Here is a 19116-nt window from a genome sequence, read left to right on the forward strand (position 1 = left end):
CATAAGAGTAAACCAACGAAATTTCATAATTCTTAACTAATAAACGAAAACAAGCATGGCAGACAGCAACCAACAACAACCACTGAATCAGGGTGCGTTATAATCTTTTCCAGATGCACAGTGTTTTCCGTTCTTTTTGGGTATAAACACGAAACTATTTGCCTTTAGATGGAGAGTTTTGGTTAAAGACACGCTAAAAGAATGCGGCGGATTTAAACATGTTCAACCCTAAGAAATTAAGGTTATCCTTCGGATATTTAATTTGGATTGAAGTACAACTGGAACTGCGCGAAATAAAACTTTCGTTTCGAAATAGTTCGTCAAATTATATTCGATTATCCTACATATTGAAATCGTACAATTATATTAGTTTTCTATCTATAGAAACATTTTATCCTGCAATCGACCTTTCTACTATACTATTACAGGTGTACAGATAACACGAAGCGATATACGTATATAGTCTCCTGGTATCCTGCTTCTGTTTCGAGCGAACGGTTACGTCACAGTTCAATTTAGGGTCCTCATTGCCGTCCGCGTTTAAGTCATGTCGATTTCTTTCAAAAACAAATTCAAGGATTGGGATGGAAAAAAATATACAAAATTAATTGCAGAATAAAGACAATAACTGTTTAGTGTCTTTAAATATCAGCTGTATTTGTACTCGGCTCGAAACAGGAGTAATAGCTCACTAAAGCTCGCATCACACCCGTTTCTTAGCCTCCAACAAATACAGCTGATATTTAAAGACACTAGACAGTTATTGTCTATACATTATACCCTTAAATATAAATAAAAACATAGAGATTGTAGTGCGCACGATCCTAATCATATACACTATTGACTTAAGGTTTGGGCAATCAAATCAATAAACATTTAAGCGCACGATCAACAAAGAGATAAAAGAACATCCAAAATTGTCGAAGATCAAATTTGAGAGAGAGAGAGAGAGAGAGAGAGAGAGAGAGAGACAGAATGAGAGAGACGGGGTCAAAATAAAGTTATTCCTTCATTTCGATAGAAAGTTTACAATTAAAAATGTTTCATTAAATATTTTCAAATGAAAAAGATCTTAAGTCCTTTTTCTTTAATAAAAATCATCCATTGCCTGAAGGAACTTTAGTAAAATTGAAAATCTTTTAACTGTAAATTTACATTACACTAATTTTGGGTTGGTGTCAATCCCCCTAAAATGCAGTAATATCGTTCGTCCGGTAAATCCGTTTATTTCGTACACATTTCAATATACTTATGTAGCTAGATTTAAAATTTCACCATAGATTTTTTTCCAGAAATGAATACAAAATCCGATAATTGTGGGATTGGCAGATGTCAACCAAAAAGTCTCCAGTTTTGTGCGACCATTGTTTGTTTTACGGGTATCTACAGTTTATCCAGTTTGACAACATCAACCCTGTCAATTTATATAAGTTCGCAGATAACAACACTCGAAAAACAGTTTGGCTTCAATAGTTCACAGAGTGGATTTTTGTTAAGTTGTAATGACATCGGTTTCTTATTGTTGACACTTTTTGTTAGCTATAGAGCAACAACTGCTCATATCCCACGCACACTAGGTATATCAACCGTACTTTATGGATTTGCCGGCATTTTGTGTTCCTGTGCATATTTTCTTATGCCGAGCCAAGATAGTGGAACAAAAACAACAAATGAAACAAATTTTGAGCCAACAGATTCTTTGCAGTTGTGCAATCTTAAGAATTTATCGTCATACGATACAACCCAATGTGAAAGCGAGGCACCTAAAGCTGTTGGTACAGCAACAGCGTTTACTCCTGTTGCAATGGCTATTATCGCGATTGGTATGGTATTGCAAGGTGTTGGGAAGTCTCCAAGGACGCCATATGTTTCTTATTACGTTGATGAAAATGTCGAGAAAAGGAAAACATCTATGTATCTTGGTAAGTTTACATTCAAGGTCAACATGTGTTTATATATTCTTACTAATGATTGTCCTGAACATGCATGAAATATTTCGGACGTTCAGCAATCAACAATCAATCAATTTGCCTCTTGATGGTTTTGATGAAAGTAACACAGGACTTCAATTTTTTTTCATGAAATATTCAGTGATCTCACTTCCAGTTGATATGTATCCCTTGAATCAATATAGACCCGAATATGAATGAAAAATTGGCCGCTTGACATTCAGGGAACACCTATTATGTATACTACTCACTAGACAACTTGTTTAAGGATATACTTAGGTAAAATTAAAACAAGAATGTGTCCATAGTACACGGATGCCCCACTCGCACTATCATTTTCTATATTCAGTGGACCGTGAAATTGAGGTCAAAACTATAATTTGGCATTAAAATAAGAAAGATCATATCATGGGGAACATGTGTACTAAGTTTCAAAATGATTGGACTTCAACTTCATCAAAAACTACCTTGACCAAAAACTTTAACCTGAAGCGGGACAGACGGACGAACGGACGGACGGCCGGACAATAGGACGCACAGACCGAAAAACATAATGCCCCTCTACCATCGTAGGTGGGCATAAAAATTTAGAATTTAAAATTGATACTATAAGTCAGAAATGCATTAGTAAAGGAACAAAATGAGCTAAAATATTGATAGGTTATGGAACTCCTTTTTGCGATATTTGATTTATAAAAAATGGCGGGAAAAGGCTGACTCGGACTTTTACCTTATATTTAGCATTAGCATTATTTGGGTCTCAAATCGTAAGCTAAAAAAAATCTAGAATCTGCTTCAATTTCGGTTATGACCTTTTTATGAGCTTTTGAAATCTTCTATGGAAAGAAAAGTTGGTGATATGGGGCAAAATATTTCACCCTGCATTGTAAGACAAAACACAAGAAGTCCGAACATCTGACAAAAGTTCATAAACTTGACCTGAGTACATCCTTAACAGAGCAGCAAATGATTATGACCGATATTGCCAAAACTCGTATAATCAGTAGAAAAACATTGCGAAAAAATTATTTATTTTTAAAAATCGATGGAGGCCGAACTGGCTTTGTTTTGAAACTAGGGGTGGAATCGTTATGACTTTGAACATGCTAGTCTTTCTTTACATCGTATATTTCATTTTATTTTAAATACAATTTGTTTTATTAATATTATATTATTTGACCTTTGACATTGTTGTATTCAGTGTATGTTCATGAAATTATGTACCTGTTTTTGTTTAATTTTAGGTATAATCATTACCGTTGGTATATTTGGACCAGCACTGGCATTTGGATTAGGAGCAGTTTTTAGTAACATATACGTTACGTTAGAAGGTATGATCTGTTGGTATCACTCGGCATACGATACAGTTACAGCGGAGGTAATGACGTTAAAAATGTTATTTTTTTGCGACGTCAAAATGTGACATATCGGGAAAAGATGCATTTTTCGACAGTTGTAATCATTAGCTAGAAGACGAGTACATTGACCCCTCTTTGTGTAAAGAAGATTATCCAAATGTTTTAAAAATAATCCGCTTGTATTTATGTTTAAAAAAATAGTTAGTCATGTCTATCCAAAAGGATAGAAATGTCCAAAAAACAGCAATTTTGAAATGTTTAAAATTCCGACCACATTTATCTCTTAAAGTAGCACATGAAGGTATAATTTTTATTTCATATTTGAATTGACTAGGTGAAAAATAGCTTGTATGCAAATGTTCGTAAAAATATCACCGTGGGTTCAAAACTGTATCGTATGCCGTTAAATGAAAATTGAAAATAAGCACAGGAAACACAAGAAAACAAATGCAATAACAGGGACAGAGTTTAGAGTAATCAAAACTAGTTTAAGTCTACCACTTAAATTTGGTTTCATATGACGCTTTTTTATGCATAAATATGTTTTAGTACCGGCTGTTTACAGGCTATATTTATGCCTAAACTTAGATATTTGTGAAAATGAAAATTTGACAATGGCAAAGGATACGGATCTTGCAATAATGTATAGTTTTTGGCAGTGAAATAGATAAACTTTGAGTAATTTAAGATTATAATGAAAAAAACATTGTATGTGACAAATATTTGATTATAAAAATGAAAATGTGGTATGATTTCCAATGAGACAACTCTCCACAAGAGACCAAATGACACAGAAATTAACAACTATAGGTCACCGTACGGCCTTCAACAATGAGCAAAGCCCATACCTCACAGTCAGCTATAAAAGGCCCGAAGTGACAATTTAAACAATTCATACGAGAAAACTAACGGCCTAATTTATGTACAGAAAATGAACGAAAAACAAATATGTAACACATAAACAAACGACAACCACTGAATTACAGGCTCTTGACTTGGGACAGGCACATACATACAGAATGTGGCGGGGTTAAACATGTTAGCGGGATCCCAACCCTTCCCCTAACCTGGGACAGTCTTCTTATAAAGGTCAATATAAGAAAAAGCTAAAAAATAAGGATAATCAGACAAACATCAGTCCAAATGACGTGAATGTTCTTCTTTATATCTTAATGCTCTTTTCCTCTTTTATTTGGTATTGAATGCATATTTATGAAAATGTCTGTTGAATTCAAATAACACGTGTAAAGACAAGGAGCCATTTAGACTTTTACATATGAAATTGGTACCAAAAATAGCTAGGGGACAATCGAAAGTAATAAATCACATATAAAACAGACAACACCATTACCATTGATTACCAAGAATAAAAAACGACGAAACAGCAAACAATAAAAACAAGACGTTTCATAGAAAACTAAAGATTCAACAACATGAACTCTGTAAAAAGCCGGAGGGGAACTCGGGTGCCATAGAAATTAAGAATGAGTACCAGTCTATCCTTGAAAATGGTTTCTCGTTTTCTTGACTTTTATTTTCTAATTTATGGTGCTGTTGAACAGTATATCTCGCATCTCATTTTTTATTTTTTTATTCGGTATAAATGTAAATAAACTCATCAGATATACCAGTCTTAAAAGTTTGTAGGGCAGACGCGCATTTCGTCTACAACAGACTCATTAGTGACGCTCGAATCAAATAGTTCAAAAGGCCAAATAAAAAACGAAGTTGAACAACATTGAGGACCCAACAATTCAGAAAAGTTTTACCAAAAACAGCTAATTTAAGTAATCTATTCTAAATTATATGATAAGAATTTGCTGTTTATAAAAGTTGCATTATATTTATTCGTATAACCTACAGACAGCTCCACTTACTTAAAGAATTTCCGAGTGCACAATGTTTTGAAGTTAAGGGAAAATACCCGTTGATTTAAACGCCTGACACTTTTTTTATTGAAAACTTATACACTTAAACCCTTTTCTGGAAAATTAATGTTAGTAAAAGCGTCCAGATATGTTTATCATCTTTTGATCGTCTACTTTCATATGGGATTTTTTGTTTATATATAATATTGTCAGGTAAACACATTAATGATTGATTGATTTTTGATTGCTTAACATCATAAACGTCATAAACCCATTTATAAATAATTGAATATCTTACTGCCAAAGTTTTTTTCTCTCCAAAATTTATCTGGTAAAGGCATAAGTAGATTTAAAATGTTTGCACCTGTCCTAAGTCAGGAATCTGATTACAGTAGTTGTCGTCTGTTTATGTAGTTCATACGTGTTTCTCGTTTCTCGTTTTTATATAGATTAGACCGTTGGTTTTTCTGTTTGAATGGTTTTACACTAGTAATTTTTTGGGGCCCTTTATAGCTTGCTGTTCGGTGTGAGCCAATGCTCCGTGTTGAAGGCCGTACCTTGACCTATAATGGTTTACTTATATAAATTGTAACTTGGATGGAGAGTTGTCTCATTGGCACTCATACCACATCTTCCTATATCTATTAAATAAAAATAATGATAAATCACTTGCGGTGGACGAGATTTCAGAATCAGTAGTTAACCATTTAATTCTCCTCTACATTGAGATTTAAGTTTTTAAATTACCTAGCAGTAAAAGTAATGTAATGTAATGTCCTGTTCAATTCAAGTAATGTTCAAGGTCGAGATACTGCATCTTCTTCAATTTTAGTAAGTATTCTATTTTTAATACTACGAATTATGTCACGTGACCATAAGGTGTATACACGAATCCCTATATAATTATGTTGCACCGCCGAAGTCAATTTCCAACAGATTTAAAGCATACTATCATCTGCATGTTTTGTTCATACATAGAGAATAAATCGCATAATATTTATTTCAGATGTTGCTATTACAACTAGGGACCCACGCTGGATAGGGGCATGGTGGTTAGGCTTCCTAATATTTGGAATTATTAGCATAGTGATATCCTTGCCGTTGTTTTGTTTTCCAAGGAACTACCAATCTAACAAAAAAATAATAAAAACTGAGCCAAAGAAAAATATTAAATTTCTCAGTCATATAAAAGGTTAGTATTATCTAGCTTAGAGACATCTTTTATATACTTGTAATCATAACATAACATTCTTGAATGCACATATTTTGTAGTGAACGTATTAAAATATGCCTAAATCTGGCATTATTAACAAGCTGCCAGGGTTTTCGATATCACAAACTAGTCAAAACATTTACTAAATTTTATCATCGGTACAAGGACATCAGTCGTAAATATAAATCAACATGCAGACATCTTATACGTTCAGGTATTTCACATCCAATATTTTATGGTAATATTCTTTACAAAGCGCAAAAATGTCGGCATTCACCTCAAAAGCTAACCAAGCCTTTAAACAGACTAATTCGGAAAGGATGTAGTTACGATACTGTTGTCAAGTCATTTAGGATTGCACATTTTGGTATTAGTATTGATTCACTCATAGGGTCTTTGCATCGGAAATAAACACATTTATTCTAAAACCAGTTGTTGGCATGATACGGGTTATGTTCTTCTCATATATTTTATGATGGTATGATACTAAAGCCCTAACGGGAGGGATTGTACTTGATTTTCATATGATGAAGACATAATCTTTCAATCTGTTTAATTGAGGTTTGGAGCTGGCATGTCAGTAACTGCTAGTAGTCCTTTGTTTATTTATGTATCATTGTCATTTTGCTTAGTTTCTTTTGTTACCTATTTTGACATCGGACTCAGACTTCTTTTAAACTGAGTTTTACTGTGCATATTGTATGTGTTTCTTTTTCTACATTGGCTAGAGGTATAGAGGAGGGTTGAGATCTCACAAAACATGTTTAACCCCGCCGCATTTTGCGCCTGTCCCAAGTCAGGAGCCTCTGGCCTTTGTTAGTCTTGTATGTTTTTTAATATTAGTTCATTTATATGTTTTGGAGTTTAGTGTGACGTTCATTTTCACTGAACTAGTACACACTTTTATTTAGGGGCCAGCTGAGGACCACCTCCGGGTGCGGGATTTTCTCGCTGCAATGAAGACCCTTTGGTGGCCTTCGGCTGTTGTCTGCTCTTTGGTCGGGTTGTTGTCTCTTTGACATATTCTCCATTTCCATTCTCAGTTTTATGCATTACTTATAGCTAATATATGTTTGGGAAATTGAACAGTTGATTAACAAGTAAAAGTATCAAAGTATCTGTAATGTAAGATATATCTTCGGTGTTTATATTCTTAAAAGATGTTTTGTCTGCTATTGCATTTAAAACGTTTCCCAAATTTTGTTCTTGGCGATTTAGAACTTGAAATAATTTGCTGTGACACCTGTTTATTGTTGAAGACTGTCTTTTGACTTATATATATCGTTTGTTTATCAACTGTGTCGTTGGGTTGCTATCTCATTGAATTCCTTTTTCGTAGATAAATGCCTTTACAGCTGACGTATTCAATGCAAGTCATTCATATAACTATTGTAATTGACGTTATAAGTTGTTATTAGATAAATTTTATAAAATTGTTTCTGTATCAATTGCAGGATTTGTAAGCACTGTACTACGTCTATTTAGGAACGGGTGCTTCACCTTTTCGATCCTTGGCAGTTGTTTACAAATGTTCTTTGTTTCGGGTATGATTTCTTTCATGCCAAAATTTTTAGAAACACAGTTTACTATACCCACTTGGCATGCCAATTTATTAATGGGTAAGTTTATCTGAATAAATGGATTGAATTACCATATTTTCATGTAAGTTAAAACAAGTTTTTTTATTCTAAAACTTAAGATTTTATCTGAAAATAGCATATTTCTAATAACGTTGGAAACCTTAAAATAAAAGACCAACAAAAATATTGCATGGAATCGAATAGTGAAGAAAAATATACCCAAAACATTGCAGGTAATTGTAAGTCTAATTTATTGGCGGAAAGGGGGGGGGGGCACTTTTGTAACATATAATAATAAAAACTATAAACTACATATATTAATTTTTCAATAGAACAGCAACATATCATTACTTTAGATACGCTTGTGACAAATGTACACACACGTGTAATGCATTTTTAATGAGTGACTTGATATTTGTAAAATGAGTTGTCTTCCTTTTACTAGAAAAGCATCTATCAACATCAAAATAAGGAGATGCGGTATGATTGCCAATAACACAACTATCAATCAGAGTCCAAATGACGTGGACGAAAGCACAGATCTATAGGTCACCGTAATACCGTCAACAGTGAGCAGAACCAATACCGTTCTTTCATTTATAAAAGGTCACGGCATGACAAAATGTGAAACAATTCAGACGGAAAAAACAACGACATGATTGATGAAAAAAACAAAGAACGAAAAACAAATATGACAGGCACAATAAGAATGGCGGGGTTAAACATGTTTGTGAACATGTATAACAACACACATTAAGGATGTTCGCTCCTCTTGTTTTTGAATGTTTGCCAGATATTCGGAATCGTCTGGTTTTATCCATGTAGTGCCATTAAAAATTTTCCCCGATAACCCCTCCTTTTCTTTTCATAATTTTATTATATATAGTTTAAAAAGCCATATTTGAAAAAATCCTATAAAATCCTTGTTATTTTTTCATAATTTTTGAAAGAAAAAGAGCGTCAAAGTACAATGTATGAAAAGTCTAGAGAGAATTATTTCCCGCCAAATTTTCAATGGCTTATATCTCGAAAACAATCACACGGACCCTTCATTTTTTTCTGCTTTTTAAGTTCCTTGATTATATACTATCAATTTATAACAGCCTTTTAAAAAGCTTGTTATTTTGAAACAGAGTAGCGAACATCCTTAAGAACAATCAATTGATTTATTAAAAAAACAAAATCAATGACAGTACTGATACAAAAATATTCAAAGATCTGACTATGGTGTTAAGTTGACAACCTTTAAGAACAAATTTATTGAAAGGACCAATGAGTTAACACGGATCTTGCTAAATCAACATGCTCTATAAACAACATCACCGTAAACATTAGGATGTAATGTCACTATTTTGATAAATTATGCAGATACAGCCAAACTTCCTACCTGAATCTTTGTATCTATAAAAAAATTAAGTAAAGGTTTAAGCTCAATTATTTACTAGATTTACATAAATAACGTTCATTGATGCTAAAACGATGGCATTTATTAGTAAACAGACAGAGCAATCGTTTGCAAATCATCCACACCTTTGAAGAAGCTAGGGTTCATTGTTCAAAGCAATATGAACGAAAAATTGTCTCTTTTGTGGTAAAGTTTTGAAGTAAAGAGTTTCCCGTATGAAACTGAAATGTCCCAATGTAGAAAAGGGCAATTATTGCTGTTCATATTATATTTATCCAATGGAAGTTCACTTGGTTAAAATTCCGCCATATAAATGGAGAACTCTTGATTATTTAAAGAAAAATGTCATCCAGGTTACGGAATAAATGCAAACAAATTACCAATTAGATAGTATTTTGACGAATCTTTACTGACTAAGGCCATTAAAAATACAGGAACAAGACCTCTGTTTAAAAATGGAAATATTGGTGCCCATACAAAAGATCATTTTAGTTAAATAAGAAAACTTCTGTTTCATTAGGTCGTTTGGAAGTGTAGTGTACAGAGTCACAATAATTGTTAACCGAATTGAGCGGACCTTCAAAAGCACATAATTATAATTTATCCAAGACTCCAGAAATAATTAAGTCCATTGTTTACGTATCTTTCATAAAAAAAAGGAAATAACAAGTTCGTTAGTTGAAGTAAAGGTAATAGTCTAAAGCTTAAACAAGGTTAGTTGTAGAACACTTTCTAGAAGCCGAGATGAAACAATATTAGACATAACTTATTTTACGTGTGTTATATAGAATGTTCAGAATTTAGTAATGAAAATTACTGGATTATGATATATTCTCCTTTCATAAGTAGACGGTAGAATTTATTGTTTTCAAATGAGCAAATCATATTACATCCACCAACTCTTATTGAAAAATCAAAAGTTAATTTACATTTATTATCAAACGATAAATTTACACAACATAAATAAAAAAATAAGAGGGCAATCCAGTTTACATGTACCAGTGACTGTGACTATATTATGATTCACTGTAAAAGTGAATGTAAGAGCACTGAAAACCACTAAAAGGAGAATACAAAAGCTTTAGAATTCAAATACGAAAAGACATTTTCTTTAATGTAGCTAGCCTTCGGATGTCGACGAAAGATTTTTCTTAAACTACTGTACAAACGACTTCTGGTTCAACGTACATTAAATTTTTATATGAAAACTAGGGGTCACGGACCTTGTTTTTTCCCCCGTTTAAATGCACTGAAATTAACGAAATCACAGTTATTGTATATGGGTTATATAGGGGAAACTTAAATTTTTCCTTATTCAGGAAACATTAAACGATAGAATTGGTTAAAATTCAATAAGAAAATTACTTGTCATAAGTTCTTCCGAAATATCAAATAGAAATAAGGGATCACGAGCCTTTTCTTCTTGAGAAAATAAAAAAAACCAACACAAATTTTCCTGTCAAATTCAATAAAATTATCTGCTCTTGATTTTAAAGAATTTTTTTCTGAAAATTATATATACTCTTGACGACACTTAATTTTTTATAGTTTAATCTAAAATATCAAGCTTTATATGTTTCTGTTGTATAACTAATGATACTTGGTATAAATAATCTTAAACTAAAAAAGCCTTTTTGCAACATGCTCAGAAGGGATCCTCAGAAAAAGACATCCGATCTACCTTAAGGACAGATAACAAGTCAACAAAATACTACTAGTTGTGCACAATGTGATTGAAGAAATATGAATCATTTAAAGGACACGGTTGAATCACAGCATTTGCTTTTGGGTTATCAATGCTTTTCAACTTCTTACTTTGTTTGGCCTATTTAACTATTTTATTCGAGCGTCACTGCTGGGTCTTTTGTAATTATTAAAAAATGTGTAAAATTGATTTTTAGGTGGTTTAAACATCTGCTCTGCTTCACTTGGGACATTTATTGGAGGATACATTGTATACAAATTTCGAATGACCCCTTATGCATGCATGAAACTAGCACTGATTTTGACGGCCATTACAGGGTTCACTCCACTACTAGGATTTTTCGTTGGATGCGATAACCCAGAAATTATCGGATATAACACAAAAAGGTAAACTTTTTTTGTTTTTTTTTTGTTTTTTTTTATTGTTTCATTGTGGTATATATTTACTTTTATTTACACTTTCACTTTTTGATGTACCGTTTTTTCTTAGAGTAAATTGAATATAACTCGAAGTCCAAAATCCACGGGGAAATGTGCAGTTCCGCTTTTCGTCGCAAAAAACATTAATATAAAAAAGTAAGAAGATACCAAAGAGGCAATTAAAAACAACAAGTCACTACCTCTAGACAACACTATATAAATAACACATAGCTGAGAAGGTGATAGAGCAGATTGTTTCCCCGAGAAAACATTGTCAACTGAGGCGAAGCCAAGGTTGTCAATTTTTTTTCGAGGGGTAATAATCTGCTCTATCATCCTCTCTGCTATGTATTATTTAATTCATCGTACTGACTGTTCTGTTATTACTGTCTATGAAATTTCAAATTCAAAGTAATAAATTATGACGTTTGTACACAACAACTATCCGTATCTAATAAAGCGCACACTTGATCAAGCGTCTTCGTGAAGGGTGATAGAATATTTACCATGGGAAAGAGTAAATTATCCCCCTCGTTTTAGCGAATCAAAATCTGGCATTTTAACATAAAGTATAATAAAAGAAATCATTACGATTTTGATCCGATACAGCAGAATCTGTCGCGACATAGTCACAATTGTAATCCGAAAAGACAAAATCGAATCAAGTTTCTCGAATGTTACGGTACGCACCTTTCTGTCGAGAGTGCTTTTCCGACCTGTCTTTACCATTCCCGATCAGTAGGACTCTGCTATAAACGGATAAGACTGTGGTCAGACAATGATAGGACATTCCAGATCATTGTGGATATAAATCCGACCTTTTTCATTTTTCGTGTCGTATCGGTGTCTCGTCTCAAACGGGAGCAATTATCGGCATTATGTAAATGCGGATTAAAGACATTATATTTACCTCAAAAGTTTAATATCTTAAAAGCCTTCTTTTGACTGGCTAATTTGGATATGAAATTTCTTATTTCTAGATTCATTTTAAATTTAGATATTAAATTTAAAAATTTTCAGATCGAATTTCTAATATTGAATTTCGAATTTCAAACTTTAGATATTAAATCTCTAATTTCAAACTAGGATCGAGTAGAACTTCAATTTATAGTAAGTAACGTCATCATATTATTGTGAGTAAACACGTCTAAATGATAAAGTACGCTAAAATCCAGCTGATCACTAACATTTACATGTATGTACAAAACAAAACAAAACAAAATTCACATTTTCATTTTCCTCTTTTGTAGCAATTCCAATATAACTACATGCATCGAAGACTGTCATTGTAACAAAGATACCTATTTCCCTGTGTGTGGTTCGGACAACCGGAACTATTTTTCGTATTGTCACGCTGGGTGTATGGAACACAATTTAGAGGTATAATTTTAATACGTCTAGAAAGGTAAACCGCCCATGGCCTAGACGGCATGCGGTGGGGGTTGTATTATATTTTTGATGATTCAATCCTTAAGCTAAATCAGCTTACTTTTCTTATAATCCGAAGTATTTGAATGGAAAGGGTCAGGGGAGGTCTGTAGTTTGGGGTTAACAACCGTTATTCGTTATGCTTGTTCATATCAAGAGTTCTGTTGACTAAACATTCAGTGGAGATGCAAGATTTTGCCAAATATGGGAGTATTGCGACATGACAATGAGTTTTCAAAATTTTATTTCTTTTTTTAAAGATCGGGGTGTAAATATGTAATTTTACAAAACAGCTTAATCGAAAATTGAAAAATAAAGTATTTGTTTAAATGAGAATAAAGGAAATATATTAAACTAGACAAACATTTGTAAGGTAAAATTGTAATATCAGTGCTATAATTGTATGCAAAATCTGATAAAAAATACATGGTACCACAAACTTACTGTCACCTGAATGCTTATTTTACAGCAATGGATGACTATGGGCCCTAACAAATCTACCTCGTTTTACAACCTGTCTTCATCTTATAGTTTGTGAATGTCCCTTTAGTATCTTCTGTGAAACGTTTGACGAAAAAGAAATTACATTTTTTCTATTTTTAATTGGTTGACTTTAGAAGTTTTGAAAGGAGCTCAGTTCAGCGTTTTTTGGAAGGTCTTATACAAGGGTGTCATATCAATATATAAACATGCAACACTGGTTTTGATTTGTAATAAATGTTTTACAATAAAAAAAAAACCCAACTTCTATAGTTAAATCCATATTATCATAATAAAATTGAGAATGGAAATGGGGAATGTGTCAAAGAGACAACAACCCGACCATAGAACAGACAACAAGCATCATCATTATTGTTTTTTAACTTATGTTTATTTGTTATCATAATATGTAACATGCCCTTTACGAGCCGATAATTGGTCTAATAAAGTATTCTTATTGTTATCAAAGATAGTTTAACTCTCTGTTTAAATTAATTTTGCTGCTTGCAAATGACTGTGTGTGATTCCCTGTTAAACAAAAGTTGCATTACACAGCAACAACAGTGAAGCAGATTGTAAATTTGAATACGAAAATAGGTTTCTTACAGGAACGTTGCCTTGAACTAGTTATAGTAAGACAAAAAGATAACAAAAAATACAGAATTCCAAGGTAAATGGTTTAATTCAAACAGTAGAAGTCTATAAAAACTTACAAAATCAAACGTTATCAACCGACGGAACGAGTGGAAAATAACTGTCACATTCCTGACTTGGTACAGGCATTTTCTGAAGAATCTGGTGGACTAAACCTGGTTTTATAGCTAGCTAAACATAAACACATTACACCTTTAAAACATGCATCACAGCACTTGATAATTTTTATGTCTAAATGTCTTCTCCAGGGATACGCTGACTGTAAATGCATTGGAGAAGGCGCTACTGCTACACCAGGGCTTTGCAAACCAGATTGTGATATGCTGTATGTTTATATATCACTGGTATTTGTGTTTGCTTTGTTGCAGACAATAGCTCTCATGCCTGAATATATATTCGTGATGAGGTAGATTATTTACTTTTATTTTTATCTTGATATTAGGAAAGTTAAACAAAAATTCAGAACTCGAAGGTAAATTCAAAAAGGGGAAGTTCATAAAAACTGACAAAATCAAACGTTATCAACCAACGGAACGATCGAAAAACAACTGTCATATTCCTGACTTGGTACAGACATTTTCCGAAGAAAATAGTGGTTAAATCTAGTTTTATAGCTAGCTAAACCTCCCACTTGTATGATAGTTAAGACAAATTTCATTGTTTTTTGTAGAAATTCTTTACTTTGACATTTTTAAATGGACTAAATTTTTAAAAATTCAATAAATATAAATACACATAGAAAATCTAAAAAAAAAAGATACCGAAGCGTACAAATGCAACAGATGATCAATTCAAAAACCTTTTTGATAATAGTTAAACTGTTTTTTCGATAAATACTGTTAACCAACAATCGGGAGCGATTGATGTACGCGACTTTAGAAAGTAAAAAAATAACGCGAATAGCAATCATTGTGAATTTGTCAAAACTTATCTCTTAATTGAAAGCACAAAATAAGTAAGAAAATTGCAAACATAAATTACCGCGAAGTCAACTGGAAAGAAGAGCTAAACTAAGTTTGCATCCTAGCTGCTTGATTTGTTTTCGAACATATATCTCGATTATTATAGGGTTCACGTCCCTCAAAATAAAACGATGAATCATGACAAAATTGGTATATGTGATAAACACTAGTCTTTAATGACACCATGCAATTATCTTAGATATTCTAACATGATATTCCTATCCCAATTTTCAAATAAATTTTCAGATGTGTTGAGGACAAAGATAAAGCCATGGCACTTGCATTCAGATCATTGTTAGCCACAGTATTGGGTAAACATTATTTTGTTCTGCTGTTTTGTTTGTTTATTATACTGGATTGGGTAAACATTTAAAACTTATATATTTCTGCACTTTTCCATTATACTGGGATCGCCGCTTGTATTTGCTTGAGAAAATGTAAGCAGACCTGAAAGTCAACTTTATCCTTAACATATCAGACCTTGGTCTGCATTTCAAGGACTGCTGCAAACCACACATGAGGGCAGGTCTGATGACCTGTCAGCTTGTCCTGACCTGCGGACAGGACAGCTTAACCAAACCAGACATGTGAACAGGCCTGCTGTTAACCTGTCCTGTGGACAAGTCTCCTGTTTGACAGACCAGTCATGTCAGTCATGAGGACAGGTCTGCTGTTTTAGTCGATCCTATGGATATATCTTGTTTTACCAAACTTCTTTATACATGTATGTGATTATACTCAAATCGAATTCATCAATCAAAGCGGCCCTGTTAACTATTTAACTTTGGTTCATGTCTGGAGTAGACCAGACCATCGTTGACTTTGTTTGTACAGGTTTGGTTCAGAAATAAGAGGTCCAGATCAATGACTGCTTTAAAATGTAGACCTTGTCACAAGCTTAATTCTGTGTAGGACTGGTTGTTCAGAGTTAACTTAAATATGATACCTGTCATAAACTTAACTTTTCGGGCAGTCCTAAAAGCATTACTAGGACCAAGTCTGCTTTTTAAGTTAACATGAATTCTGAGACCAACCGGAGCAATCATAAATCCTGTCCGAAGTTAATTTTCACCAGTCATAAAGGTTGGACATCAAGTTAACCAGCTGTAAAGGTTAGGACTGCACACATCTGTACATGCCTTGCCTTGGACTGTTGTTAAACATCTGATTCAGCATGTCGATCAAGTGCAAAGCAGAGTATATACATATAAATTATACTTAATATGTTATCGTCCTGAATATGTTTGGTATATTTTCTAACGGACTTAGTCGTCCAAGGATTTATGTTCATACTGACAATAATTATCATGTATGCATGTTTTTTTGTTGTTGTTTTTATTCCAAACTTATGTAAAATAGACGCACTATGTGGTGAAGGTTCTAAGTTCCGGGAAGGTAGCGTGAAGCCTTCTTTCTTGAAAACTGTAGTATCTTCAAAGTAACTTTATAATTAATCTGATTCTTCATAAAAAAGTACGTAGATCTGTGGGGATTTTTTTATTGCATACTGAAGTTTGGTAATTTTTTAATATTCATTGTATTCAATTACAATTTGAAGAATAAGAATCAAGTGAAAAATGTTGTTTTCCCATTTTATTCCGTGATATTATTTATTTCCAGGAAACCACTTCATACATTTTAATGTAAAGACACATTACTTTTAAAACCATTTTGGTAGATATTATATATACTTATTTTAAAAGAAGATGAACGATTGTTTTCATACATTTATTTAACTTTGCTTTCGTACATGCGTTGTGGTATGGATTATTATCTATATGAAGCAAGAACCTTGTAATCTGATTGGTAAATTACCTATGTTGTAAAAATCACCCCACTTTAGCTAAACTATTTACTCCCTGCGACAAAAAGGTAACATTTAACATCGCGCAACAATTTGAAATGATGATTTACAACATGAAAAATAATATGTGTAATACATTCAATTCTATATTTAAGAAAACATAAACAAAATAGTAATTTCAATTTTTCAATACGCTGATTTTGCATGCGTAGTCGATTAAAGGGGCGTAAATTTATTTATTTTCGTCTGCTAAGATGAAGACGAAAAGGTGTGCCCGGTATAAGAATGAGTAAAAAAACGCTTTAGAAGTAATACATTCGTAATGTCGGTGTAAAAATTGGGGAAGTGCGAAATTTTACAACGGTTTTAAAATCCGTACATCCCTGGTTACACCAAGACATCTAATTAAAAGTATCACTGTGATACAAATCAAGTTGCATTTCATTTCTATGTCTTTCGAAGGTTGGTTTCCGGGCCCCGTAATAACAGGAAAAGTAGTGGATACATGTTGCCGATTATGGAATACTAGTTGTGGTGGAACCGGCGCCTGTGCTTTGTACGATTTAGTAGATTTCAGATACCGACGTCATGCATTAGATTTGGGTATCAAGTTGGTTGCGACTGTGTTCTCGTTCCTCGCTTTCATGTGTGCCAGAAATAGAGAGGACCTTAAACGGAAGCCAGTTAGTAAGTTTGAGAAAACAATAATACCAGAAGGAGAGGAGTTAATGGAGAAATCAACAGCTGATGAACATAGCTATGGGAACAGAAAACTATTAAATGGTCAACCGACTTAAATATTTATAAAGCAATATAACATGCAATTTATACATATCTAATATACAGCAATGCAAGAATCCCAGTAAAAAGTAAATGGAGCGTGCAATATCCCTAGGTATTGCAATAATGCAATATTAATTTGGTTGGGTATCGTTAGTTAAACATGGTGTTCTAGTCAATTTAGATGTTGTACAGTAATAGCGCTATTGTTCCTGAAATACAATATTCTACTTTTTAGACTTTTTTTATTTATTACACAAGTTATATTTTCGGTAAAATGTAAGCAGACTTTAGTGTGCAATAACCACTTGTAACGCACGTAAAAAGTGTGCAATAACCACTTGTATCAAACGTTAAATAAGTGCAATAACCACTGAAAAGCATGTAAAACAATTCAAATACTCTCAGCAACATTTTGTCCTGCACTAAAATAGTAAATGGACAACAATTGCATAATACGGTCCGTCGTATAATTTAATTTTACAATAACCAAATATTATATGTTATTCAGGTCTCATACGGTATTTAATGTGACATTCCCGTCTTAGGGTTTATACTCTCTGATCCAAAGTTGAGCTGAATATAAACACCTAAGCCGGGGAATCTCGCATTAACTTCCCTGTTTGGAACCTGAATTACACAATAATTATTGATTATCCCTGCTTTAGTGTATTTTCCAGTACTAGGTATGTATTGAACATCCATCATGCACTATAGATATTTAATACACGACATTCATATTTCTGCATATTTTGTGTACTTCTCTTCAGTGCAATTTTGTCATGTAGAACATATTTTTTTACGTTATAAATATTTTTGCAATGAAGTATTTACCTGTTATATGAATTGTTTGTATGTAATGATTTTTTTATGTGTTTTGACCACGGGAAATATTGACAAACCCACTTTCATATTTGTCCGCGTACATGATACATTTTACATGCAGTGAAAATAATTTTCTCATTTATGTAATACTTTTAACAATATTGTCACTGATTGATTTAGAATTCGACTGAGATGTTATTTTGTCATTTTGTTAGTTGCTTTTACGCTTCGTAGCAAACTGACGCTTTTATTCCCCGAGGGTATCACCAGCCCAGTAGTCAGCACTTCTGTGTTGACATGAATTATCATTGATATGATCATAATTATATATTAACTGTGTACAAAACTTTAAATTTTTAAAATATTAAGGCTTTTCTACCTCAGATTTAGATTACCTTAGCTGTATTTGGCAAAACTTTTAGGAATTTTTGGTCCTCAATGCTCTTCAACTTTGTACTTTATTTGGCCTTTTTAACTTTTTTTATTCGAGCGTCACTGATAAGTCTTTTGTAGACGAAACGCGCGTGTGGCGAAAATATAGAATTTCAATCCTGGTATCTATGATGAGTTTATTTATCTTAAGTTTTAGAAAAGACGTTTTGAAATTTGACAATATTTATATCTTGACAAACACGAATCATTTGTCGACAGACGGGGGTAAATTATGTAACTTTTTTCGAATATAA

General features: G+C 33.0%; 1 protein-coding gene across 1 annotated transcript; it reads left to right on the forward strand.

The window, feature by feature from the left end:
* Positions 1-1294: 1294 nt before the first annotated feature.
* Positions 1295-18431, forward strand: LOC127720459 (solute carrier organic anion transporter family member 2A1-like). Its single transcript, XM_052227044.1, has 9 exons — positions 1295-1922; positions 3194-3280; positions 6182-6367; positions 7843-8007; positions 11275-11464; positions 12748-12877; positions 14308-14465; positions 15268-15332; positions 17288-18431. The coding sequence occupies exons 1-9, from the start codon at positions 1295-1297 to the stop codon at positions 17620-17622; spliced, it is 1944 nt and encodes a 647-aa protein (XP_052083004.1). The 3' UTR covers positions 17623-18431.
* Positions 18432-19116: the final 685 nt, after the last annotated feature.

The sequence above is a fragment of the Mytilus californianus genome, unplaced genomic scaffold, assembly GCF_021869535.1.
Source record: "Mytilus californianus isolate M0D057914Y unplaced genomic scaffold, xbMytCali1.0.p SCAF_11, whole genome shotgun sequence".
NCBI classification, from domain to species: Eukaryota; Metazoa; Mollusca; class Bivalvia; order Mytilida; family Mytilidae; genus Mytilus; species Mytilus californianus.